At 57.8% G+C, this 26,765-nt stretch overlaps 2 protein-coding genes across 9 annotated transcripts in view; one reads left to right on the top strand and one right to left on the bottom strand.

Annotated features, from left to right (window-relative positions):
* BAZ2A (bromodomain adjacent to zinc finger domain 2A) overlaps positions 1 to 14,574 on the top strand; it is a 29,989-nt gene extending 15,415 nt beyond the window's left edge. For 2 of the 5 annotated variants that reach the window (XM_077192669.1, XM_077192670.1), the window contains exons 20-29: positions 91 to 665; positions 1,197 to 1,422; positions 1,498 to 1,653; positions 2,826 to 2,989; positions 4,722 to 5,011; positions 6,056 to 6,188; positions 6,259 to 6,405; positions 7,401 to 7,648; positions 9,267 to 9,410; positions 11,783 to 14,574. In XM_077192669.1, the coding sequence (XP_077048784.1) occupies positions 91 to 665; positions 1,197 to 1,422; positions 1,498 to 1,653; positions 2,826 to 2,989; positions 4,722 to 5,011; positions 6,056 to 6,188; positions 6,259 to 6,405; positions 7,401 to 7,648; positions 9,267 to 9,410; positions 11,783 to 11,951 (2,252 nt within the window). In that variant the 3' untranslated portion in view covers positions 11,952 to 14,574. Of the gene's footprint in view, positions 1 to 90; positions 666 to 1,196; positions 1,423 to 1,497; positions 1,654 to 2,113; positions 2,437 to 2,787; positions 2,990 to 4,721; positions 5,012 to 6,055; positions 6,189 to 6,258; positions 6,406 to 7,400; positions 7,649 to 9,266; positions 9,411 to 11,782 lie in introns of those variants that run through there. The other 3 variants (XM_077192671.1, XM_077192673.1, XM_077192672.1) reach the window with 3 other exon arrangements.
* Positions 14,575 to 16,140: 1,566 nt separating this feature from the next.
* RBMS2 (RNA binding motif single stranded interacting protein 2) lies at positions 16,141 to 25,710 on the bottom strand. 4 transcript variants are annotated; one of them, XM_077192756.1, is made up of 13 exons: positions 25,470 to 25,705; positions 23,945 to 24,090; positions 23,771 to 23,829; positions 23,594 to 23,685; positions 23,352 to 23,509; positions 22,152 to 22,231; positions 21,409 to 21,518; positions 20,063 to 20,109; positions 19,885 to 19,978; positions 19,747 to 19,794; positions 17,981 to 18,088; positions 17,808 to 17,885; positions 16,141 to 16,813 (listed from the first exon to the last, which is right to left on the bottom strand). In XM_077192756.1, exons 1-13 carry the CDS (start codon positions 25,533 to 25,535, stop codon positions 16,733 to 16,735), a joined length of 1,167 nt encoding a protein of 388 aa, XP_077048871.1. In that variant the 5' UTR covers positions 25,536 to 25,705; the 3' UTR covers positions 16,141 to 16,732. The 4 variants fall into 4 exon arrangements, with proteins under 4 accessions (XP_077048871.1, XP_077048870.1, XP_077048868.1 ...); XM_077192755.1 differs by having other exon boundaries at positions 23,945 to 24,093; positions 25,470 to 25,692; XM_077192753.1 differs by having other exon boundaries at positions 23,352 to 23,685; positions 23,945 to 24,093; positions 25,470 to 25,702.
* Positions 25,711 to 26,765: the final 1,055 nt, after the last annotated feature.

The raw sequence follows: 26,765 nt of genomic DNA, 5'->3' as shown, positions 1-26,765 counted from the left end.
GGAAGGAGCTTTTTTGGAGGGGATGAAAAACAAATGTAAAAGCTGGGAGAGGAACCCACACCTCACCTGCTGGTCCTCCTGCTGTCACAGCAGCTGAGGCGGTGGCTCAGGAGCCTCCTGAGGAGAAGATGTCGCCGCTGGTGTCGCCGGTGAAGGAGGAACCGGCTGCCGTGCCCGTTGCCAGCCGGACGAGCTGCCCGACCCCGGCCTCCCGTGCCCGTGGGAGGCCCCGGAAAAGCAAAGAGGAGCTGGCCCAGCACTGCCAGCCCTGCCCCGTGCCCATCAACGGCGTCCTGGAGGAGCCAGAGCCCCTGGGGCAGAGCCAGCACGACCTCAGCCAGTCGGCGTTCCTGTCCTGGCTGAGCCAGACCCAGTCGTCCCTGCTCAAGGACTCGGTTCTCACCCCGGCCAGCAGCCCTGGCAAAGGGGACACGGGGCTCCCCGAGGCCCCCTCGGACCCCATGGAGGAGGAAGAGGAGGAGGAGGAAGAGGAGAGAGCCCCGGAGGTTGTGGCAAAGAGAGGGCCCTGGTTTAACCTGCTGCCCCGCACGCCTTGTGACGACCGAGCCCCCCTCGCTACCTCCTCGGCCGAGCCCTCGCCACGAGCCCCTGCAGCCCCCCGCAGCCAGAGCAGGGGGGAGCCCCCCAAGGGCTCAGCACGGCAGGTACAGGGGTGGGGGGGCTGCCCCCAGCACCTGCACCCCGACCTGAGGGGTTGGATGGGCAGGGGATTCTCCCTGGGTGGGCGTGAGGTGTGGGGTGGGACCCCCTGTGTGACCTGGTGGCACAGGGGGCTCAATCCTGCTGGCCTTGATGGGCTGGGGAGAAGGGAAACAGCTCCAGGGGTGGGGGGGCTGCAGGGTTTGGGGTGGCTGTTGGGTTGGGGGGCTGAAAAATTGGGGTTTGTAGGATTAGGGGGCTGTGGGGTTGAGGGGCTGCAGAGTTGGGGGCCTGAAGAATTGGGGTTTGTAGGATTAGGGGGCTGTGGGATTGAGGGGCTGCAGGGTTGAGGGCCTGAAGAATTGGGGTTTGTAGGATTAAGGGGCTGTGGGATTAAGGGGCTTCAGGACTGGGGAGGGGGTGCAGAATTCAGGTGCTGAGGATCCAGCTGTTACAATCCTTGTGTGTCTCCTTCCCAAGCAGAATATTTTATAATTTCCTGTCTGTTTTCTGTGACATTCCCTCTCTCCCTCCAGCTGAACGGCCTCCCCTCAGACGACCCCACAGCTCCCCTGCTCGCTTCCACGCCGGTGCACGCCGGCCCCAGGGCCCACGGCGCCTGCCCCCGCAGCCAGGGCGGCCTGGAAAAGCTCCAGGACGTGCCAGGACAGCCCAAACGCCGAGGGAGACCCCCCACCAAATTCTTCAAGCAGATGGAGCAGAAATACCTGACGCAGCTGACGGAGCAGCCAGTGCCCACCGGTGAGAGCCGGGACCCCCGGGACCCGCCCGGTGCAGCCCCTGGCACGGTGCTGAGCTGTGGCATTGGCCTTGCAGAGATGCAGAGTGGCTGGTGGTGGCTGAGGGACCCCGAGGAGCTGGAGGCTGTGGCACGGGCGCTGCACCCACGTGGCATCCGGGAGAAAGCCCTGCACAAGCACCTGACCAAGCACAAGGAGTTCCTGCGTGAGGTTTGCCTCAGGAGCACCACTGGTGAGTCTGCCCAGAGCCCACCCCTGCCCCCAGAGCCTCAGCTGGAGTGGGGGGCTCTTGCCTGTCCCCCTGGGAGCCCCCAGATTTCATTTTCTGCCCAAATCCCCAAGGCAGGGGATTGCTCCCTGAGCCCACCCTTTATCCCTGCAGACCTCACCTTCCACTCCAGCCCTGGGCACTGCTCCCCGTGCCCCCTCTGTGACCTCCCCTTTTCTCCTCTCCAGACCCCATCTTTCCCTTGTCCCAGGATGTCTCTCTCCTCCCTGACCCCCCTTTTCTCCTCTCCAGACCCCATCATATCCCAGCTTTTGGTTTTCCTCCTTGACCCCCTTCTCTCCTCTCCAGACCCCATTTTTCCCCTCTGTCCTAGGATGGGGTTCTGCTTCCTTTCCCCTCTCCCTGACCCCATTTTCTCCTCTCCAGACCCCATCATGACCCTCACCCATTTTCTCGTCTCCAGACCCCATCTTCCCCTTGTGTTCTGGGATGTGGCTCTGCTGCCTGTCCCCCATCCTTGACCCCATTTTCTCCTCTCCAGACCCCATTGTCTGCCAGGATGTGTCTCTCCTCCCTGACTCCCTTTTCTCCTCTCCAGACCCCATCATGTCCCAGGTTGTGTCTCTCCTCCCTGACCCCATTTTCTCCTCTCTAGACCCCTATCTTTTCCCTCTGTCCCAGAATGGGTTTCTCCTCCCTGACCCCCTTTTCTCCTCTCCAGACCCCATCATGTCCCAGGATGTGGCTCTGCTGCCTGTCCCCCATTCCTGACCCCCTTTTCTCCTCTCCAGACCCCATCATGTCCAGGGATGTGTCTCTCCTCCCTGACCCCTTTTTCTCCTCTCCAGACCCCATCATGTCCCAGAATGGGGCTCTCCTGCCTTTCCCCCATCCCTAATCCCATTTTCTCCTCTCCAGACCCCATCATGACCCTGACACCATTCTCTCCTCTCCAGACCCCATCATGTCCCAGGTTGTCTCTCCTCCCTGACCCCATTTTCTCTTCTCCAGACCCCATCATATCCCAGGTTTTGGTTTTCCTCCCTGACCCATTTTCTCCTCTCCAGACCCCATCATGTCCCAGGATGTATCTCTCCTGCCTTTCCCCCATCCCTAATCCCATTTTCTCCTCTCCAGACCCCATCATGACCCTGACACCATTCTCTCCTCCCCAGACCCCATCTTCCACCCTCGCCCGGACCCGGCCGCCACCGCGGTGTCTCGGGAGGCCCTGGCTCAGTGGTCAGTGCTGGACAGAGCCTACGAGACCGACCTGGGCGTGCTGCAGTGGGTGGAGGAGCTGGAGCAGCGCGTCCTCATGGCCGACCTGCAGATCCGGGTGGGTGCCAGCCAGGATCAGCCCAGCTCTGGCTTGTTGGGAGAGGTGAAACAGGAAAGCCTCGTAAATACGATTGTCTGGCAAAAGATTTTTGAGATTATGGAAATTATAAGCGAGATTGAAGTGGAAGCAAGTTTAGGTGAGCCAGGACGGACAGACACACAGACAGACAGGTGGAGTGTTGGGGGAGATGAAACAGGAAAGTCTTGTAAATACGATTGTCTGGCAAAAGATTTTTGAGATTATGGAAACTATAAGCGAGATTGAAGTGAAAGCAAGTTTAGGTGAGCCAGGACAGATGGACACACAGACAGACAGGTGGAGTGTTGGGGGAGATGAAACAGGAAAGCCTTATAAATATGATTGGGAAAAGATTGTGAGAATATGGAAATTATAAGCGAGATTGAAGTGAAAGCAAGTTTAGGTGAGCCAGGACGGACAGACACACAGACAGACAGGTGAGGATGTTGGGGGAGATGAAACAGGAAAGCCTCATAAATACGATTGTCTGGCAAAGGATTTTTGAGATTATGGAAATTATAAGTGAGATTGAAATGAAAGCAAGTTTAGGTGAGCCAGGGGGGATCACAGATGGACAGACACACAGACAGGTGAGGATGTTGGGGGAGATGAAACAGGAAAGCCTCATAAATACGATTGTCTGGCAAAAGATTGTGAGAATATGGAAACTATAAGCGAGATTGAAGTGAAAGCAAGTTTAGGTGAGCCAGGACGGACAGACACACAGACAGACAGGTGGAGTGTTGGGGGAGATGAAACAGGAAAGCCTTATAAATATGATTGATTTTGAGAATATGGAAACTATAAGAGAGATTGAAATGAAAGCAAGCTTTGAGATCCCTCAGTTACTGAACAGCTGGAAAGCAATGGTGTGGCTGCTGAAGGTGATCCCCTTTGGATGGAACAACTCCCTCTGCTTGCAGACAGGCCCAAGGGGCAGAGCAGACCCTGCTGGCTTGGCAGAAGGGGCCCAAAGAGGAGTTTGTAGGGTTTAAAACTCCTCCAAAGAGGAGGTTTTAGGGTTTCCAAAGAGGAGTTTTTAGGCTTGGCAGAAGGGGCCCAAAGAGGAGTTTTTAGGGTTTAAGATGTAACCCAGTGTGGTAACGTAATGATTCTTACAGGCTGTATGTAAATGCTGTAGGATTTGTATCTTGTACTAGATTGGTGAGTGAGAATTAGAATATTCAGCACAGAAGAAGATTTATTGTGTTGCAACGGGAACCTCGTCCTCTTTTACTCTCTCTTTACTCTTTCTCACTCTCTCATCTCTTTACCACGCTCTTGCCTTCTCTGTCTTTACCCCTCTCTCCTCTCAGTCCTGCTCCAGCTGTGCCTGGCAGCTCCAGCAGCTCCCTGCACTTGGCCCTTTGCAATGAACCCCAAATTCCACAACCAGAAAAAGATTTATTTTATTGTAATGGGAACGTCTCTCTCTTATCCTCTCTTTTACTCTCTCTCTCTTATCCTCTCATCCTCTCTCTCATCCTCTTTACCTCTCTCTTCTCTCAGTCCTGCTCCAGCTGTGCCTGGCAGCTCCCAGCAGCTCCCTGCACTTGTTCCTTTGCAATAAACCCCAAATTCCACCACTTCACTTCAGAGATCTCTCACCTCCATTCATCCATCCCAGCCCTCCCACCCCTCCAAACCGCTCCCACTCTTGCTGACCACCACCAAGCGACCACCACTGACCTCTCTCCTCTCTCCACCACAGGGCTGGACGTGTCCGAGCCCGGACTCGACGAGGGCTGACCTGAGGTACTGCGAGCACAAAGTGGAGCCCCTGGAGGACATCACGGTGCGCAGCAGCCTCCGGCGGGAGGCGCTGCCCGTGCGCCGGGAGCTCACCAACCCCCTGGACCTGGCCGTGCTGCGGCTGGCGGCGCTGGAGCAGAACCTGGAGCGCCGCTACCTCAAGGAGCCGCTGTGGCCGCTGCACGAGGTGGTGGTGGAGAAAGCCGTGCTGAGCAACCCCGAGGAGCTGGGCTCGGGCAGCACCGAGATGTGAGCGCACCAGGCGGGCCCCTGGGAGGGGTTGGGAAAGGGTCGTTGCCTGGGAATTGCTGGGAAGGGGTTGTTTTGTGGGAATTGCTGGGAAGGGGTCAGTCCTGAGAAGGGGTCATTCCCCCTGGAGTTCCTGAGAAGGGGTCATTCCATGGGAATTGCTGAGAAGGGGTCATTCCATGGGAATTGTTGAGAAGGGGTCATTCCCAAATGGGTCATTCCCTGGGAATTCCCAAATGGGTCATTCCCAAATGGGTCATTCCCTGAAAATTGCTGAGAAGGGGTCATTCCTGAGAAGGGGTCATTCCCTGGGAATTGCTGAGAAGGGGTCATTCCTGAGAAGGGGTCATTCCCTGGAAGTCCTGAGAAGGGGTCATTCCTTGAGAATAGTTGAGAAAGGATCATTCCCTGGAAATTGCTGAGAAAGGGTCAATGGGAATTGTTGAGAAAGGGTCATTCCCTGGGAATTGCTGAGGAGGGGTCATTCCCTGGGAATTGCTGGGAAGGGGTCGTTTCCCTGGGAATTCTTGAGAAGGGGTCATTCCTGCCCTCCTGGGAATGTGGGGGTCAGCAGGGTTTGTCCTGGGGGTGGGGGTCTCCCAAGGATGGGATTCCTTCTTGGGGATGGGGTCTCTCTGAAGGATGGGGGTCTTTCTGAGGGATGGGATCTCTCTGAGGGATGGGATCTCTGAAAGATGGGATCTCTCTGAGGGATGGGGTCTCTGAAGAATGGGGTCTACTCCTAGGGATGGGGTCTCTCAGAGGGATGGGGTCTCTCAGAGGGATCTCTTCCTAGGGATGGGGTCTCTCTCTGAGGGATGAGCTCTCTCAGAGGGATGGGGGTCTCCCCTGGGGACTGGGGTCTCCCTTGGGGACGGGGCTCTCACGGGGTTCATCGTGGTCCTGCTTGGGGCTGAGCAACGACCAAGACTCCTCTTTGTGGGATCCTTTTTGGGCTCTGGGGAGGTTCCCCATGACCCAGCCGGGTGCCTGGGCCCCAGGGCAGGACCCCCGTGCTGGGCTGAGCCCCCGCTGTCCCCGCAGCTCGTACGAGATCACGCCGCGCGTGCGGACGTGGCGGCAGACGCTGGAGCGCTGCCGCAGCGCTGCCCAGGTGTCCCTGTGCCTCCTCCAGCTGGAGAAATCCATCGCCTGGGAGAAATCCGTCAACAGAGTGGTGAGACCCCGCCCTGGGAGGGGACAGAGGGGGGGTCCAAAGCAGCTCTGAGCCCCCTGTGTCCCCCCAGACCTGCCTGGTTTGTCGGAGAGGGGATGATGACGAGCACCTGCTGCTGTGCGACGGCTGCGACCGCGGCTGCCACCTCTACTGCCACCGGCCCCGCATGACAGAGGTGCCCGAGGGCGACTGGTTCTGCTCCGTCTGCGTGGCCAGGGTAGGTCGGGGGGCAGCCCTCAAACCCCACGGGGATGGTCCGGGAGGGATCCCAGGCCCTGCTGGGCACCCTGTCCCCAGGAGAGGTTCTGGTGAGGGGAGAAAATTGGGTTCCCAAGAGGGATCCCCCATGAGAGCCTCATCCTCCATTCTTGGGAGAGACCCCGATGGTCTCTGAGGGTCCCCCATGCCTCTGGGGGTCCCTCATATCTCTGGGAGAGACCCCCATGTCAGCAGGAGGGGTCCCAAGCCCTGCTGGGCACCCTGTCCCCAGGAGAGGTTCTGGTGATGGGAGAAATTCTGGTTCTCAAGAGGGATCCCCCATGAGAGCCCCATTCTCCATTCTTGAGAGAGACCCCAATGGTCTCTGAAGGACCCTCATGCCCTTGGGGGTCCCCTTTCCTAGAAAAGACCCTAATGGGACCCTCATATCTCTGGGAGGGACCCTGATATCAACAGGAGGAATGCCAGGCCCTGCTGGGCCCCCCATCCCCGGGAGAGGTTCTGGTGAGGGGAGAAACTCTGGTTCTCAAGAGGGATCCCCCATGGGACCCCCATCTCCAGACCCCCATCTCCCATTCTTGGGAGAGACCCCAATGGTCTCTGAGGCACCCACATGCCCCTGGGAGTTGGGGTTCCCTTTCCTAGAAAAGACCCTAATGGGACCCTCATATCTCTGGGAGAGACCCCCATATCAGCAGCAGGGATCCCCATCCCAGCACTGGTGACCCCACCCCTCTGGGGTGAGGATTTGGTCCCCAGGAGGGTCGACCCTGGTGGTGTCTGAGAGACCCTGGTGGTGTCTGGGAGACCCTGGTGGTGTCTGGGAGACCCCCACCCCTAGGAGAGACCCTCCCATTGCTGTCCTGACCTCCAGGAGACCCCGATGGCCTCTGAGGGACCCTGGGAAGGACCCTGAGGGTCACCTCAAGCCTCAGGCAGTGTGAAATGGGGCACAGGGGACAGAAGGTGACCCCCATTTCCCCCCCCCCACAGGCCGGGCAGTACCGGGACCCCATCTCACCCCGGCGAGGCAAGAAACGGAAACGGGGCCGGGGGCTCGGGGGGAGCCCCGGGGAAGAGGAGGAGGAGGAGCCGAGCCCGCGGCGGCGCCGCCCGGCCCCGAGGCACCGGCGGGGGCTGCCCCCGGTGTCCCCACGGTGTCCCCCCGGGGAGGCTCCGAGCCCGGCCCGCAGGAGGAGCGGGGCCCTGCGGGGCCAGCCCAGCGACCTGACCTTCTGCGAGTGAGTGGGGCTGGGGGAATGTGGGGAGGGGGCTGTGGTGGGTCAGGGACCTTCTGCGAGTGAGTGGGGCTGGGGAAATGTGGGGAGGGGGCTGCACTCAGGTCAGGGACCTTCTGCGAGTGAGTGGGGCCAGGGGAAATGGGGAGGGGGCTGTGGTGGGTCAGGGACCTTCTGCGAGTGAGTGGGGCCGGGGGAATGTGGGGAGGGGGCTGCACTCGGGTCAGGGACCTTGTGCGAGTGAGTGGGGCTGGGGAAATGTGGGGAGGGGGCTGTGGTGGGTCAGGGACCTTCTGCGAGTGAGTGGGGCCGGGGGAAATGTGGGGAGGGGGCTGTGATGGGTCAGGGACCTTCTGCGAGTGAGTGGGGCTGGGGAAATGTGGGGAGGGGGCTGTGGTGGGTCAGGGACCTTCTGCGAGTGAGTGGGGCTGGGGGAAATGTGGGGAGGGGGCTGTGGTGGGTCAGGGACCTTCTGTGAGTGAGTGGGGCCGGGGGAAATGTGGGGAGGGGGCTGCACTCGGGTCAGGGACCTTCTGCGAGTGAGTGGGGCCGGGGAAATGTGGGGAGGGGGCTGCACTCGGGTCAGGGACCCCCCAGTGTCCCCCCTGGCACCCAGGGCAAGGGAAGAGATGAGTCTTGACTCCCATGTTTCAGAAGGCTAATTTATTATTTTGGGATATATATGATATTTAAATTTATTATTTTATATATAATATGATACTAAAATGATACTAAAATTGATTATCTTATGATACTAAAATTTATTATCTTATGATATATGATATTTAAATTTATTATTTTATATATAATACTATGATACTAAAATTTATTATTATATATATTAAAATTTATTATTTTATGATATATGGTATTGAAATTTATTATTTTATATATTATATATATTATATTAAATGTTATTATTTAATTATATATCATATTCAAAATTATTATTTTATATATAATCTATATTATATTAAAAGTTATTTTATTATATATATCACATTCAAATTTATTCTTTTATTATATATATGATATTAAAAGAAAATGATACATTAAAACTACACTAAAAGGATTATTATATTAAAATTTATTCTTTTATTATATATATGATATTAAAAGAAAATGATATATTAAAGTGATACTAGAAGAATAGAAGAGAATCTTGACTCCATGTCTCAGAAGGCTGATTTATTATTTTATGATATATATGATATTAAAATTTATTCTTTTATGATATATATGATGTTCAAATTTATTCTTTTTATGATAAAAAATAACCTTGAAACATGGAGTCCAGATTCTCATCTCTTCTTTCTCGTCTCTTCTATTCTTTTAGTATAATAATAATTTAGTATAATAATAATTTAGTTTTAATATCTCATTTTCTTTTAATATCATATATATAATAATAAATTTTAATATCAAAATTATCATGAAATAATAAATTTTAATATTATATATAAAATAAAATAATAAGTCAGCCTTCTGAAACATGGAAGAGACTCTCATCTCTTCAATGACCACCACCACAACTGGTGACCCCGAGCGAAGAAAAATCCCCACACTAAGGGAAGGATTTTTGATCAAATCTGTCTGTGACATCCTCCCCGCCCTTGCCCAGGATCATCCTGATGGAGATGGAGTCTCACGAGGACGCCTGGCCCTTCCTGGAGCCCGTCAACCCCCGGCTGGTCCCCGGCTACCGCAGGATCATCAAGAAGCCCATGGACTTCGGCACCATGCGCGCCCGGCTGCTGCGGGGAGGGTGAGCTGGGACAGGGGGATCCTCGGGGGGCTGGGGGGGCCCCAATGGGGCTGGGGGATCCTCATGAGGCTGGGGGGTCCTTCTGAAGGTCCTCATGGGGCTGGGGGCTCCTCATGGGGCTGGAGGACCCAGGTGGATCCTCAAGAAGCCCAAGTCCATGGGCACCATGCGCACCAGGCTGCTGTGGGGAGGGTGAGCTGGGGCAGGGGCTTCTCAGGGGGCTGGGGGCTTCTCAGGGCGCTGGAGGGTCCTCCTAAGGCTGGGGGGGTCCTTATGAAGGTGGGGGCTCCTCCTGGGGCTGGGGGCTCCTCGTGGGGCTGGAGGACCCGGGTGGATCCTCAAGAAGCCCAAGTCCATGGGCACCATGCGCGCCAGGCTGCTGCGGGGAGGGTGAGCTGGGACGGGGGATCCTCGGGGGGCTGGGGGGGCCCCAATGGGGCTGGGAAGGTCCTCCTGAGGCTGGGGGCTCCTCCTGAGGCTGGGGGATCCTTATGGGGCTGGGGGATCCTTCTGGGGCTGGAGGACCCAGGTGGATCCTCAAGAAGCCCAAGTCCATGGGCACCATGCGCACCAGGCTGCTGCGGGGAGGGTGAGCTGAGACAGGGGGCTCCTCGGGGGGCTGGGGGGGCCCCAATGGGGCTGGGGGGGCCCCAATGGGGCTGGGGGGTCCTCATGGGACTGGGGGGTCCTCATGGGGCTGGGGGGTCCTTATGGGGCTGGAGGGTCCTCATGGGGCTGAAGGACCCAGGTGGATCCTCAAGAAGCCCAAGTCTATGGGCACCATGAGCACCAGGCCGCTGCGGGGAGGGTGAGCTGGGGTAGAGGCTTCTCAGGGGGCTGGGGGCTCCTCATGGGGCTGGGAGGCTCCTCCTGAAGCTGGGGGGGTCCTTCTGAAGCTCCTCATGGGGCTGGGGGCTCCTCATGGGGCTGGAGGACCCAGGTGGATCCTCAAGAAGCCCAAGTCCATGGGCACCATGAGCGCCCGGCTGCTGCGGGGAGGGTGAGCTGAGACAGGGGGCTCCTCGGGGGGCTGGGGGGGTCCTCATGGGGCTGGGGGGTCCTCCTGAGGCTGGGGGGTCCTTCTGAAGGTGGGGGGTCCATTCAGGGCGGGCAGGGTCTGTCCCAGGGGTTGGATGTCCTTCCCAGCCCAGTGGTGTCCCTCAAAGGGATGAACCTTGTGGCTTGGGGGTTCCTCCAGTGGTGTCCCTCAAAGGGATGACCTTTTTGGGTTTGGGGGCTCCTCCAAGGCTGGCAGGGTCCTTCTCAGGGGTTGGATGTCCCTCAAAGGGATTGGATGTTATTCCTAGGCCAGTGGTGTCCCTCAGAGGGATGACCTTCGTGGATTTGGGGGCTCCTCCAGTGATGTCCCTCCAAGGAGGGGGACGACCCTTGTGGGTTTGGGGGTTCCTCCAGGGCTGGGGGTCCATCCAGGGCTTCCAGGGGTTGGATGTCCCTCAAAGGGATGATCCTTGTGGGTTTGGGGGTCCACCCAGGGCTGGAGGTTTCTGTTGGGAATGGGAGTCCCTCCAGGGCTGTGGGGGTCTCTCCTGAGGATCCCATCCCCTCCTGGGAATGGGAATGGGGTTCCTTAGGGGTTGATGGGGTCTCTCCTGGGGATGGGTGGATCAATTCCCCTCATGGGGATGGGGTTCCTTTGGTGCTCAGGGGGGTCCCTCCCGAGGATGGGGGTCTCTCCTGGGTTTTGGGGGGTCTTTCCTGGGGATGGGGGGGTCGGTTCCCCTCCCAAGTTTCCCTCCTGGGAATGGGATTCCTTAGGATTTGATGTGATCTGATCCTCCCAGGGCTGTTTGGGTCTCTCCTGAGGATCCCATCCCCTCCTGGCAATGGGAATGGGGTTCCTTAGGGGTTGATGGGGTCCCTCCCGAGGATGGGGGTCTCTCCTGGGCTGTGAGGGTCTCCCCTGAGCTATGGGGGGACTTTCCTGGGGCTCCCATCCCCTCCTGGCAATGGGAATGGGGTTGATGGGGGGGGATCAGTTCTCCTCTTGGGATGGGGCTCCTTTGGTGCTCAGGGGGGTCTCTCCTGGATTTTGAGGGTCTCTCCTGGGTTTTAGGGGTCTCTCCTGGATTTTGGGGGTCTCTCCTGGGTTTTGGGGGTCTCTCCTGGGTTTTGAGGGTCTCTCCTGGGTTTTGGGGATCTCTCCTGGGTTTTGGGGGTCTCTCCTGGTGCTCCCATCCCTTCCTGGGAACGGAAATGAGGTTTGAGATTCCTTAGAGGAGTTGATTGGGTCTCTCCCAGGGATGTGCGAGGATCAGTTCCCCTCACGAGCTCGGGCTTCCTTCAGTGCTGACAGTTTTGGGAGGGGTCCCTTGTGTGTCCCACCCACTCACCCACCCCGTGCCGTCCCTCAGGTACTCGAGCTCAGCCGAGTTTGCAGCCGACGCCCTTTTGGTGTTCGACAACTGCCAGACCTTCAACGAGGACGACTCGGCCGTGGGCCGGGCTGGCCACGCCATGCGCCGGTTCTTCCAGAGCCGGTGGGAGGAATTTTATCAGGGAAAAAACCCTCCCAACCCCTGAAGGGGGGAAACCCGGGCTGGGGGGGGGTCTCCCCCAAGCCCCCAACCACGAACTGCCTCCACTGGAGCTGCTCTCGCTGCCTGCTGATCCCACATTTTGGGGGTTGTGGTTTTTATTTTTTCCCCTCTAAAAAAACCTCCCAGCAGCGTGAATGGGCTTCCCACCTTCTAAACCCACACACCCCCTCACTATGAGGCCCCTTCATGCTGCTTGGTCCCCAAAATCCTGTCCTATTTTCCCCCTCATCCTATTCCCCTCTTTTTTTTTTTTTTTTTTTTTTTTTGGTTTTTTTTTTTTTTCCCAGCACCACAAAAGTCACAGATTTGTGTTAAGCCAAAAAAGAAAAAAAAAAAAGAAAAAGAGGTTTTTTTTTTTCTTTTCTTGCTTTCTTTCAAATTTCATTTTTTGGATTAAGGGCAGAAACAGGAATAATACCCCCACCCTCCCCTTGTCCCCCCTCCCTCAAAATGGGGAGAACTCCCAAAAAAAGGGGAAAATCTCTCTAAAAAAGGGGAAAATCTCTCTAAAAAAGGGGAAAACCCCCTCAAAAAGGGGAGAACCCCTGAAAAAAGGAGAGAACTTCCCTGAAAAAGGGGAGAACTCCCCAAAAAAGGGAGAACTCCCAAAAAAGGGGAGAACTCCCTGAAAAAAGGAGAGAACTTCCCTGAAAAAGGGGAGAACCCCCCACAAAAGGGGGAAAATCCCCTGAAAAAAGGGGAGAACTCCCCGAAAAAGTGGAGAACTCCCTGAAAAAGGGGAGAACCCCCCCTAAAAATGGGAGAACCCCCCCAAAAAAGAGGAGAACTTCCCGAAAAAGGGGAGAACCCCCCCCCAAAACCTTGGGAATATTTAACGATAGCAATAGTTTAGTGAATGTCCGAGCACTCCTGTGCATCCTCTCATGCATTAACGGCCAGTAAAGTGGACTTAGCCCCTCCCCCACCCCGGCCGGGACCCCCCCCCCCTTCACCCCCCCCCTCCCCCACCCACACAGACACTTTAAGGGGAGGGGGGACCCCCCCCCCCCCCACTCCCCCCCCCTCAAAAATCCCCTTTTGGACCCCTCCCCACCCAGCTCCAGGGACCAAAATGGGGCGGGGGCTGAGTGGGGATGGGGAGGGGGCGGTCCCGGCACTCCCCCCCCCCCCCCCCCCCATTCCCCCCTCCCCTTTTTTTTCCTTTCCTCCACTTCTCAGGAAGAGCCCGGCCCCCCCCCCCCCATCGAGGGGAGGGGGTGGGGGGGTCCTGGCCGCCCCCTCGCCCCCCCCCCTAAATGAGACCCCTCAGGGATGCTACTGCAGGCCCCACCCCCCCCCAAGGGGGATTTGGGGGTCCCCAAACCCCCCCCCCCTTCCCAACCCCCTCCCACCATGGACTTGAATCCTCAGGCGGGTGTGGCCCCCCCCCTCCCCCCCAGGGGGGGTTCAATGGGTGGGGAGGGGTCTTAAATTTGGGGTAGGGGGGGTCTCAACATGGTCACCCCTGATATTTAAGGGTGGTCAGGACCCCCCCTTTTCACCCCATTTTTTTTCTCCCCCCCCCCCCCCGGCCAGGATATTACGGGTACTCGCTCTGGGGGTTCAGCGGCCAGAGGGGCTTTTTTTGGGGGGGGGGGTCCCCATATGTGTGTGTGTCCCCCCCAACCCCAACCCAGCCCCACAGAGCACTGAAAACAACTCACCTACCTGGGCAGGGGGGGTCCGGCCGCGCCCCCAGCCCCCCCAAAACCCCAAATCCCCCCACCTTGTCTCAAAGTAGCCTTTTTTCTATCAGATAAAAACCTCAGAAACTTTTTATTTTATTTTATTTTTTTGCTTTGGAAACTTAAGAGGTGATTTGAAGTCTATTTGAACTGACTTTATATTACGCATAAATATTTATATTTTATCTAAATAACTGCGCTGTAAACGGACTTTTTTTGTGGTTTTAAGTCACGTTTTTTCGGATCCGTCAGGTTTTTTTTTTGTTTTTCGATTTTTTTTTTTTCGGGTTGTTTATTTGGGGTTTTTTTTTTTCCTTTTTTTTTTTTTTTTGGGGTTGTTTTTTTTGTTGTTTTTTCTTTTCTGTCGTGGGAAACTTTCTCGGGAGTCTCCGTATCGTTCTCGTGTTCGTTCAGTTCAAAGTTGCCCCCTCCCCTTCCCAATTTTTTCCCCCCAAGTTTGACGCCCCCCACCCACCCCCAAACCCCCCCCCCACTTTTCCCGGCTGGCCCCCACCCCCTTGGGGGTGAAATTGGGTTGGGGGTGAGGGGGGGGGGGGGGGGTCACTCTTTACCCCCCTCCCCACCCCACAGTTTTCTATAACCAGCCGTGTTGTTTTAGTGACTTTTTTGATAATTGTACAGGTTTTTTGTGAATTTAAATTTCTTTCTTTCTATATTTTTAGGACCAAGCTCGTTTTTTGATAAGGTTTAGAGGAGGGGAGGGGGCGGGGGGGGGGGGGGTGTCTCTCCTCCCCTCCCCCCCCCCATGCCCTCCTCGCTGTTGCCTGTTGATGTCCCCCCCCCCTCTCCCCACCCCCACCCTGTGACCCCCTCCCCAAAAAAAGTTGTAGGACCCCCCCCCCCCCCCTTCTTCCACCCGCGTGTTGCGTTGGAAAATAAAAAACTCACGTTTGATAAACACTCCATGATCCAGCATTTTGTTTTTTTTGGGGGGGTGGTTTGGGACCCCCTGGATTTGTTTTTTTTTTCTGACAACAAAAACTCTTTTTTTTTTTCCTTTTCTTGCCGTTTTTTATTTAAAAAAAAAAACAAAAAAACAAAAAAAAAAACAACCTCGAAGGGGGGTTTTGGGGGGGGTGTTTAAGGGAGGGGGATCTCGGGGGGGTGGGGGGGGTGTTTTGTGTATTTTTTGTTTTTTTTTTGGGGGGGGGATCGCGGGGGGCGAGCGCGGAAGCAAGGAGGAAGAAAAATACAAAACTAGAAACCTCTGGAGATCTTTTTTTCTTTTTCTTTTTTAAAAAAAAGCAACTTAAAAACCTGTACAAAATGCGCTACGTATAAATTAAAGGGGGTGGGGGGGGGGGGGGTGCCGAAAAAAAGGAGAAGGGGGGGGGGGGGGGTCTCGAATTTTCCTTGAGTTTCCCCCCCCCCTCCCCATCCCCACCCACCCATCCCAGGACTGATGGGACCCCCCCCCAAAAAAATCTCAGCCCCCCCCCCTCCAAACCAGCAGCGGGGCAGGGGCTCAGCATAGGGGGGGGGGGGCCCGGGGGGGGGTCCAGGAGGATTTGGGGGGGTTGTGGGGAATGTGGGGGGGGGGGTCTCCCTCTTTGGTTCCTTCCTTGGGGGGGTCACAGCCCCCCAACCAAAGTGGGGGGGGCTGGGTTGTAGCAGCAAAGGGGGGGGGGGGGGAGGTGGTGATGGCTGAAACCGGGGGGGGGGGAGGGGGCGTCACCCCTTGAGGGGGGAGGGGGGGGTAAAGGGGTGAACCCCCCCCCCCTCGACACCCCCAAAATGGGGCTGGGCGCCCCCCCGAGCTGTGGGGTGAGGTAGATGTGTGGTGGGTGAGGGGGGGGGTCTGGGGACCCCTCCTGTATTCTTGGGGGGGGGGCTGGAAGAACCGGGAGGCCCCTGGGGAGAGTTTGGGGTGGGGGGGGGCACAGAGCTGGAAGCAATTTGGGGAGGGGGATATTTGGGGGGGGGGGATGGACGGACAGACCCCCGGTGAGGGGGGGGGGGGTGCGAAGCCTTTTTGGGGGGGGCTGGGGTTGCTCATTTCCCCCCCCCCCAATCTTTGGTTGCAAGAGCCCCCCCCGCGGGACCCCCTGATTGTCACTGGGTGAGGGGGGGGGGACAGCGAGGATTGGGGGGGGGGGGGTTCTGGGGTCCCCCCAGGGACGGGGGGGGGCGCGGGGGGGGCTCTAAAGTGCCTGATTGACCCTCGGGGCGCCCATCAAAGCTGGGGAGTAGGGGGGCAGATTTTGGGATTTTTGGGGGGTTTTGGGGGGTTATTGCACTTGACCGACCCCCCCGGGGCAGGAATGGCTGGGGGGGGGGGGGTGGGGGAGCACCCCCGGCCCTGCGGGGGGGCTGTGCCCGGAGATTGGGGTGGGTGAGGGGGGGGGGGGTTTGGGGGGTTCTCCATGTCCCCCCCCCCCCCCCCAGCACCCCCAGACCCCGAGCCGGGGGCACGGGGGGGCAGCAGAAGGCACGGGGGGCACCGGGGCCGGCGGGGCCGCGGGCCCTGGAAGCACGAAGGGGGCGGGGGGGGGGCGGCCGGGATCCCCGGTGCCCCCCCCGGGGCGGCGCGCGGCAGCGGCAGCGGCTTTTGCCTTTTTTTTTTTTTTTTTTCTTTTCTTTTTTTTGCCTTTTTTTTTCTTTTTTTTTTCCTTATTTTCACCTTTTTTTTCTTTTTCTTTTTTTGCCTTTTTTTCCCTTTTTTTTTTTTGGCCTTTTTTCCTTTTTTTTTTTTGCTTTTTTTTAATTTTTTTTTTTTTTTTTTTTTTTTTTTTTTTTTTTTTTTTTTGCGTGTACGGGTTTTTTGTTAAGGTTTTTTTTTTCTTTTTTTTGCCTTTTTTTTTTTTTTTAGTTTTTTTTTAGAAAACGCGGGAGGAAGAAAAAAGCCCTCCGAGGGGGGAGGAAGAGGAGGGGGGGAGGAAGAGGGACCCCCCCCCCCCTTCACCCCACCCCAACCCGGGACCCCCGCCTGGAGCTCGGAGCTTTCCCGGGGGATTTTGGGGGTCGGGGGTCCCATCCCGGGGGATTTTGGGGAGGGGGGGGTCCCATCCCGGGGGATTTTGGGGAGGGGGGGGTCCCTCGGGCCGGGCCCCCCCCGCCGCTACTTGGGGTAGGGGTAGGGGAAGGCGCCGGGCTCGGATGGAGACTCGATGGGGGCGTGGGTGGGGGCGGCTCCGCCGTCCTGCGGGGAGGGAGGGGTTAATGCACCCCAAAATCCTGAACCCCAAATCCTGAACCGCCAAAACCCTGCACTCCCAAACGCTGCACCCCAAATCCTGAACCCCAAAATCCTGGACCCCCAAATCCTGAATCCCAAATTCTGCACCCCAAAACCCTGATCCCCCAAACGCTGCACCCCAAAATCCTGAATCCCAAATCCTGAACCCCCAAACGCTGCACCCCAAATCCTGAACCCCCAAATCCTGAACCCCAAAACCCTGAACCCCCAAACGCTGCACCCCAAAATCCCGAATCCCAAAACCCTGAACCCCAAATCCTGGACCCCCAAATCCTGGACCCCAGATCTTGGACCCAAATCCTGCACCCAAGATCTCGGACCCCAAATCCTGCACCCATAAATCCAGCACCCTAAAATCCTGAACTCCCAAATCCTGCACCCCCAAACCCTGAACTCCCAAATCCTGAACCCCCAAACCTCCAAACCCCCAAACCCTGCATTCCCAAATCCTGAACCCCCAAACCTCCAAACCCCCAAACCCTGCACCCCCAAACCTTGAAACCCCAAATCCTGCACTCTCAAATCCTGCACCCCAAATCCTGAACCCCCAAACCTTGCAACCCCAAACCCTGCACCCCAAATTCTGCACCTACAATCCTGAATCCTCAAATCCTGAACTCCCAAATCCTGCAGCCCCAAATCCTGAACCCACAAATTCTGAACCCACAAACCCTTCACCTACAAACCCAGCACCCCAAAGTCCTGAACTCCCAAATCCTGCACTCCAAACCCCGCTCCCCGAAATTCTGCACCCTCAAATTCTGAACCTCCAAATCCTGAACCCCCAAATCCTTCACCCCCAAATTCTGCTCCCCCAAAACCCCCTCCCGGACCTCAAAACGCTGCACCCCCAAATTTTGCACTCCCAAATCCTAAACCCCAAACCCTGAACCCCCAAACTTTGCACCCCAAACCCCTCCCGGACCCCCTCACTCACCTCCAGCGGGAGGGCGGGGGGCACCGGCGGGTACGGGGGGATGAAGGCTCCGGGGACGGCGGCGGCAGCGGGGACGTACTGGGGACAGGGACACCGGGGGGGGGTCAGGGGGGTCGGGGAGGGGTCCTCGGGGGTCTGGGGGGGGTCTCGGGGTGGGGGAGGGGGGGTCTTACCGTGCCAGCGCTGCCCAGAGAGAGGTGACCGAGCTGCTGGGCCAGCGGCGCCACCACCGAGGGCTGGAGGGGGACGGCGTGGTCAACGGCGGGGGCCAGCACCGCGCCCTGTGGGACAGACATGGGGACACATATGGGGACATGGGGACAGACATGGGGACACATATGGGGACACGGGGACAGACATGGGGACACATATGGGGACACGGCAGGGGCCAGCACTGCGCCCTGTGGGACAGACATGGGGACATGGGGACACATATGGGGACATGGGGACAGACATGGGGACAGACATGGGGACATGGGGACAGACATGGGGACATGGGGACACGGTGGGGGCCAGCACCGCGCCCTGTGGGACAGACATGGGGACATGGGGACACATATGGGGACATGGGGACAGATATGGGGACAGATATGGGGACATGGGGACAGACACAGGGACAGACATGGGGACATGGGGACACATATGGGGACATGGGGACAGATATGGGGACAGATATGGGGACATGGGGACAGACATGAGGACATGGGGACAGACATGGGGACATGGGGACATGGCAGGGGCGAGCACTGCACCCTATGGGACATGGGGACAGATATGGGGACAGGGGGACAGATATGGGGACACGGGGACACAGGGACAGACATGGGGACAGACATGGGGACGGACATGGGGACGGACATGGGGACATGGGGACACGGCGGGGGCCAGCACTACACCCTGTGGGACATGGGGACAGATATGGGGACACAGGGACAGACATGGGGACAGACATGGGGACACGGCGGGGGCCAGCACCGCGCCCTGTGGGACACGGGGACAGATATGGGGACATGGGGACAGATATGGGGACATGGGGACACGGCGGGGGCCAGCACCGTGCCCTGTGGGACAGACATGGGGACAGATATGGGGACATGGGGACAGACATGGGGACACGGGGACAGACATGGGGACACGGGGACACGGTGGGGGCCAGCACCGCGCCCTGTGGGACAGACATGGGGACATGGGGACAGACATGGGGACATGGGGACACAGGGACAGACATGGGGACGGACATGGGGACATGGGGACACGGCGGGGGCCAGCACTACACCCTGTGGGACATGGGGACAGACATGGGGACACGGGGACAGACACGGGGACAGATACGGGGACATGGCAGGAGCCAGCACCATGCCCTGCAGGGCAGTGTCACCGTGGGGACATGGGGACAGACATGGGGACACTGGGGGGGACACAGGGACATGGGGACATGGTGGGGGCCAGCACCGCGCCATGCAGGGCAGTGTCAGCGAGGGGACACGGGGGGGGACATGGCAGGGACATAGGGACACTGGGGACATGAGGACATGGGGACACAGGAGGCCATGGAGGGACACAGGGGGACATGGGGACACTGGGGGGACATGGGGACTTTGCACCCATGGGGAGGGGACACAGGACAGGGCCCGGGGACACCCAAAGCGACACCAAAATGGGCAGGGCCTGACCAAGGTGGGTGTGGCTTTGTGGCAAAGTGGGAGTGGCCTGCCTGCATGGGGTGGGGCAAATGTGGGTGGGGCAAATGTGGGTGGGGCAAAGGTGGGTGGGGCAAAGGTGGGTGGGGCAGGAGTGGGTGGGGCCAATCCAAGAGGGGGTTCCCACTGGTCCTCTACCCCTCAGGGTGTGGCACTGGGGGTGGCACTGGGCGTGGCATGGGTGTGGCACCGGGCGTGGCATGGGTGTGGCACGGGGCGTGGCAAGGGGCGTGGCTCACCGTGGGCTGCACGAGGTAGGACTGGTGCATCCAGGCGGGGCCGTGGACCTGTGGGTGACACCGGGTGGCAGCGGGCGGGGTCTCCCCTTGGCCAGGTGGGGACCCCCCCGTCTCGCAAGCCCCCCCGGGCCCCCGTACCTGGTATGAGGAGACCGGGGAGGGCAGGTAGGGGGCCAGGGCGGCGGGGGGCAGCATCCGGCCGGGGGCCAGCCCGTAGGGCGCGGGGTAGAACCTGCGGGGCGGGGGGTCAGGGCTGGGGGGGCCGCAGCCGGCAGCCCCCGCCCCGACGGGCACGGGGGGGCCCGGGGGCACCCACCCGTTCTGCAGCGCCGTGGCGGGGTCGTAGGCCAAGGTCACGGTGCCCTGTGGGGGCAAAACGGGTCACAAATATTCATTTAGGTGTTTATGTTGTTTGGTTGTTTATATCATTATTAATCTGTGTATTTATATTATTTATAGGTAAATATTTATGTTTATTCAGATTTGTTTCAGTATATGTTATATATACTGAATTATTTATATATAAATATAAATACATTTAATTTTTATAATAAATATTTATTTTTGTCTATAAATATATTTATTTATATTTACATGAATATATTATACAAATTTAATTAATATATTATTACAAAATACTTATATTTGTTCATATTTGCAAACGTATATTTCTATTTCTTTATATTCTCATTATTTATATATTTGTTTGCAAATGTATATTTCTATTTCTTTATATACTCATTATTTATATATTTATTTCCTAATGAATATTTCTATTTCTTTATATTCTCATTATTTATATATTTGTTTGCAAATGTATATTTCTATTTCTTTATATACTCATTATTTATATATTTATTTCCTAATGTATATTTCTATTTCTTTATACACTCATTATTTATGTATTTATTTGCAAATGTATATTTCTATTTCTTTATATACTCATTATTTATGTATTTATTTGCATAAATAATGAATAAATATACATTTACATAAATATAAGTAGAAAACAGAATATATTGGGGGGGGGAAAGGGTCATAAATAAATATTTAGTTATAGTTATATTTATAGTTATATACATTTATTTTTATTCACAAATATATGTCTTTTGTTTATATGAATTAATTATTCTATAAATTTGTATTCTATAAATTTAATTAATACATTAATACATACTATATATTTCTTTATATTTATTAATAAATATATTTTATATTTATTTTAAAATATATTTATTCTTTATGTATATATTATGTTTATTTGCATAAATATATATTTATGTAAATATAAATACATAAATTTAAATAGATTATATATGAGAATATATTAGACTAGAAAATATATTAGAAAATAAAATTAGAAATATACTAGAAAATAAAAAGACTTGAATTTTTATATATTAATGCAATATATATAACATATATATTATATATAATATGTATAGTATTATATATATAAAATATATAAATAAGTATATATTATATATATATTTCACATATATATGTTACATATATATATTATATATAGTGGCTTTGTCAGCTCTGTCAGCAACATATGAAGTATTTTTTTAAAAATTCATTCTAAACACTTCATTTTTTAACAAAACTTATAACAAATTATAAATTTATTTTTAATCCCCCAGCCCCCTGTGCCCCCCTCACCGTGTCGCCGTCCCGGGCCCAGGCTCTGCCGTTGGACACGAACTTGCCCTGGCTCTGCCTCTTCTTCTGCCCCCCATCAGCAAACTTACAGAGGAGGGGGTCTGGGGGGGCTGGGGAGGGGGTGTCAGTGCTGCCAGCCAGCCCCAGCACCCCCAAAATCCCCTCCCTGTCCCCCAAATACCCCAAATCCCCAAATTCCCCTCCCGCCCCCTCCCAGCACCCTCAGAATCCCTAAAATCCCCAAAATCCCCTCCCTGACTCCCCAAATCCCCAAATTCCACTCCCACCCCCCTCAAAATCCCTAAAATCCCCCAAATCCCCTCCCTGACCCCCCAAACCCCCAAAATCCCCAAATTCCCCTTCCAGCACCCTCAAAATCCCTAAAATCTCCAAAATCCCCTCCCTGACCCCCCCAAAATCCCCAAATTCCCCTTCCAGCACCCCCAAACCCCCAAAATCCCCAAATTCCCCTCCCGCCCCCTCCCAGCACCCTCAAAATCCCTAAAATCCCCAAAATCCCCTCCCTGACCCCCCAAATCCCCAAATTCCCCTCCCTGAACCCCCAAATCCCCTCCCTAACCCCTCCCAGCACCCCAAAAATTCCCAAATTCCCCTCCCAGCACCCTCAAAATCCTAAAATCCCCAAAATTCCCTCCCTGAGCCCCCCCCCCCAGCACCCCCAAAATCTCCAAATCCCTTCCCGGGTTCCCCCCCAGCCCCCCCAAATTCCCCCCCAGCCCCACCTGGCACCCCCGGGGGGGTTTTGATGAATTTCCCGTTGAAGTGGGTGATGACGGCCTCGCATTTCTCCGTGGATTCCATCCTGGGGGGAGCGGGGCTGGGCCGGGGGGCCAGGGGGGGCCCCCCAGTTCTGTGTGTGCCCCCCCCAATACCCCGTGCAGCCCCCCCAATTCTGTGTGTGCCCCCCCCAATACCCCGTGCAGCCCCCCCAATTCGGTGTGCCCCCCTAATAACCCGTGCAGCCCCCCCAATTCTGTGTGTGACCCCCCCAGTTCTGTGTGTCCCCCCCAGTTCTGAGTGTGTCCCCCCCAGTTCTGTGAGTGCCCCCCAGCTCTGTGTGACCCCCCCAATACCCAGTGCAGCCCCCCCAGTTCTGTGTGTGCCCCCCAATTCTGTGTGACCGCTCCAGCTCTGTGTGCTCCCCCAAATCTCTGTGTTCCTCCCAGCCCCTTGCAGCCCCCCCAAACCTCTGTGCCCCCCCTTCTGTGTGCCCCCCCAGTTCTGTGTGCTCCCCCCCAACCCTCTGTGCCCCCCCAGCCCCATGCAGCCCCCCCAAATCCCTGTCCCCCCAGCCCTCCCCCTCATCCTGAGCCCCCCCCATCTCCTACAGCCCCCCAGTTCTGTGCGCCCCCCCAATACCCCGTGCAGCCCCCCCAATACCCCGTGCAGCCCCTCCAGGTCTGTGTGACCCCCCCAGTTCTGTGTGCTCCCCCCAACTCTCTGTGCCCCCCCCAGCCCCATGTAGCCACCCCAAATCCCTGTCCCCCCAGCCCTCCCCATCCTCCCGAGCCCCCCCATCCCGTGCAGCCCCCCAGATCTGTGAAGCCCCCCCAGATCCCTGTCCCCTCAGCCCCATGGGCCCCTCAGCCCTCCCCATCCTCCTGAGACCCCCAGATCTGTGCAGCTCCCCCAAATCCCTCTCCCCCCAGCCCTCCCCATCCTCCTGAGCCCCCCAGATCTGTGCAGCCCCCCCAAATCCCTGTCCCCCCAGCCCTCCCCACCATCCTGAGCCCCCCCATCCCCTACAGCCCCCCAGATCTGTGCAGCCCCCCCAAATCCCTCTCCCCCGAGCCCTCCCCATGATCTTCACCCCTCCCAGCCCCACACCCCCGCACCCCCCCAGCTGTGTGCAGCCCCCCCAGCAGCACCAACCCTCCCTCCCGGTGGTCGCCCCCTCCCGTCCCCCCCCTCCCGCCCCGTACCGTGCGAATCCCACGCCCCTGCTGGCGCCGTGGGGGTCGCGCAGGATGCGGGTGGAGACCACCTGCCCGAAGGGCTTCAGCAGCGCCTCCAGCTCCTGCTCGTCCACGCCCAGCGGCAGGTTCGAGATGTACAGGTTGGTGGGGTCCTGCTCCTGTTGCTGTGGGGAGGGGTCAGCCCAGGGGAGGGGGCTCCTGGAGGGGTCCCGGGGGGGTTTCTGGGGGTCGGTGGGGGGGTTTGGTACCTTGGCCATCTGTGCCTGCACCCCGCTGGCCTTCAGGGCTGTCACGGCTTTTTGGGCGGCCGTGGGGCTGTCAAAGTCCACGAAACCATAACCTGGGGAGGGAGGAGGAGAGCTCAGAGAGACCCCCCCAAAAAAAACACAAACCCCCCCCACCCTAACCCCACTGTCCCCCCAAACCTTTGCACTTGTTGGTTGTTTTATCCAGGATGGCTTTGGTGGAGACGATCTTCCCATAGCTGGGTTTGGGGGGGGAAAAGGGGGTTGTCAGGATTCAGGGGGACCCCCAGCGCCCCCCACCCTTCCCGAGGGTTCTGGGGAGGGGGGACACAGCGGGACCCCCGCCCCACTCACGGCTGGCAGAGCTTGACCAGGTCCTGGTCGGTGGTGCCAGGGTGCAGCCCCCGGATGTAGAGGTTGGTCTTGCTGAGCTGGTCCGGGGCCCCCCCGGCTGGGCTGGGGCTGGGGGGGCCCAGGGGCTGGGCCGGGGGCACATAGGGCTGCTGGAGGGGGGGGTAGGGGGGTCAGCTCTGCTGCAGCCCCCCAAAATCCAAAATCCAAAATCCAAAATCCTTCCCCCCCCTCAAGGAGGGACTGCCTGAGACACCCCAAGAGGGGCTCAGCCCATCCTGGGGGGCTCACCCTGGACCCCAGGGTCTCCCCCCTGGAGAGAAGGAGTTCTGGACCCCATAATTTCCCCCTGACCCCATTATGTCCCCCTGGACCCCATTATCTCCCCCTGACCCCATTATCTCACCCCTGCACCCCGTTATCTCACCCTGGACCCCATCATTTCCCCCCGACTCCATCATTTCCCCCCGACCCCAAAATCTCACCCCTGGAGAGATGGACCCCTAGACCCCATAATTTCCCCTCAACCCCATTATCTCCCCTCGACCCCATTATCTCACCATGAACCTAATTATCTCCTCCCTGACCTCATTATCTCACCCCTGCACCCCATTATCTTACCCTGGACCCCAAAATTTCCCCCCAACCTCATTATCTCCCCCTGGACCCCATTATCTCCCCCTGGACCCATTATCTTCCCCCTGGACCCCATAACTTCTCCCCAACCCCATTATCTCCCCCCTGGATCCCATAATTTCCTCCCAACCCCAAAATCCTCCCTGGAGAGAAGGAGCCCTGGATTCCTCCTCTGAACCCCATAAATTTCCCCCCAGCCCCATTATCTCCCCCCTGCACCCCATTATCTCCCCCCGACCCCATCATTTCCCCCCAACCCCATCATTTCCCCCGACCCCTTTATCTCCTCCCCGCACCCCATTATCTTACCCCGACCCCATTATCTCCCCCAGGACCCCCAAACCCAAACCCCTCCTTCCCCCTCCCTCAAGGGTCCCCATCCCCCTCCCTCCCATCCCCCAACTCAGGGGGTCCCCACCTTCCCCTCCCCCCCCCCTCCCGACCCCCTGTCCCGGTATCCCCCGACCCCCCCTCAGATTCCACCCCCGACCCCCCCAAATCCCGCCCCGGTGTCCCCCGGTATTGGGAGGGAGGCGGCAATGGGGGTGACCCCCCCCCCCCTCTTCCATCACGGGATGCGGAGGGAAACTGAGGCACGAACCGGGGGTGGGGGGGGGGGATAGCGGCGCACCCCCGGGAAAACCGGAGCTCACCGGGGGACGGGGGGGGGGTGTCCCCGCTCCGTTCCCGGTGTTGGGGGGGGGGGGGGGTGACTCGGTGGGGGTGTCCCCCCCTTTCCCAGCACCCCCATTCCCCGCCCCCCCCCACCCCCCCCCCTCCCGGGCCTGTCCCGCCGGGACGGCCCCGGATCCGCCCCCACGGATCCCCCCCCCCCGCCCCACACCGGACCGGACCGGACCGGGCCCACCGGGTCCCGCCGCCCTCCCGGTACCTTCTTGCCGCCCTTGTTGTAGGCGAAGGCGGGGAGCCCCGAGCGCGGCGGCACCGAGAGCAGCATTTTCCCGAGCGCGAGGGGCCGGGACCGGGCGTGACGTCACACCGGGAGCCAGCCTGGAATCCGGGCGGGCCCCGCCGCGCCGGGTCCTAGCGCCGCTCCCCGCCCGGTGCTGCCCGGGCTCCTCCGGTGGTCCCCGGCACACCCCGGTGCTGCCCGTGCTCCTTCGGTGTCACACCCCAGTCCTGCCCGTCCTCCCCCGGTGGTCCCCGTTACCCCCCGGTCCTGCCCGTTACCCCCCGGTGTCACCCCCGGTGCCGCCCGTCACCCCCCGGTGCCTCCCGTCCTCTCCCGGTGTCACTCCCCGGTGCCACCTGTGACCCCCGGTCCTGCCCGTTCTCCTCCGGTGTTCCCCGTTACCCCCCAGTGCTGCCCCTCGCCGCACCCCGGTGTCACCCTCGGTGCCGCCCGTCCTCCCCTCAGTGACCCCCGTCAGCCCCACGACAGCCACGAACCCCCCAAAATGAGAACCCCCCCCCCCCCCCCCCCCAGCCTGTCCGGGACACGGGGGAGACACCCGGGGAACACCGGGAGGACACCGGGGGACACGGCAGGGGGGATCCCGCACCCCTCCCCTCCCGCAGCGGCCTCAACCGGGAAAGGGGGGTCCCTCTCACGAACCCCCGGAGGGGCTGCACCCAACGAGCCCCCCCCCGCGCCGGGGGGACGTCACGGACCCCCCCCCCAGCCCGGTACGGTGCGGTCCCTTTAAGTGAAGCCCCGCCCACCGCCGCCATTACCCCCTTGGCCCCGCCTCCCCGCCTTCACCGTGGGCGCGGCCATTTTGGAGGCACTGATCACGTGGTTGGTCACCACACCCCGCCCGCCGCCATATTGGCGCCTTTCCTCCGTCACGTGACGGAGCCAGGCCACGCCCATTTCTGAGGCGGCGATGGGGGCCGCCATCTTGGAGTGGGGAAAGGCGGAATTTGGGGGGCACCTGAGGGGTCTGGGGAGCACCTGAGGGGTCTGTGGGGGCGTCTTGAGGGTCTAGGGGGCGAGATTGGGGTTTCTGGCAGGTTCTGGATGTCTGCAGGGCAGGATTGAGGGGTGCAGGGGGTTGTGTAGAGTAGGATGGGAGGATTCCGGGGGCAGCGGGGGGTCTCTGGGGCATCCTGGGGGCATCTGAAGGTACCTGAGTGTTTGTAGAGGATCCTGAGGGGGGTCTTTGTGGCAGGTTGTGGCATTTTGGGGTCTATAGGATAGGACTGGGGGTGCTGGGGGCTCCTGAGG

This window comes from Agelaius phoeniceus, chromosome 35 (genome assembly GCF_051311805.1).
Source record: "Agelaius phoeniceus isolate bAgePho1 chromosome 35, bAgePho1.hap1, whole genome shotgun sequence".
Lineage (NCBI taxonomy): Eukaryota > Metazoa > Chordata > Aves > Passeriformes > Icteridae > Agelaius > Agelaius phoeniceus.
The sequence above is the reverse complement of the archived record's forward strand: the minus strand, read 5'-3'. Positions and strand labels throughout refer to the sequence as shown.

Coding starts and splice junctions, on each gene's coding strand:
- RBMS2 (XM_077192753.1), bottom strand. CDS start 25,535: ATGCTGCTCTCGGTGCCGCCGCGCTCGGGGCTCCCCGCCTTCGCCTAC. Junction 23,686..23,770: donor AACAACCAACAAGTGCAAAG/GTTTGGGGGGAC, acceptor CTCCCTCCCCAG/GTTATGGTTTCGTGGACTTT. Junction 20,110..21,408: donor GGGCCCGGGACGGCGACACG/GTGAGGGGGGCA, acceptor TTGCCCCCACAG/GGCACCGTGACCTTGGCCTA.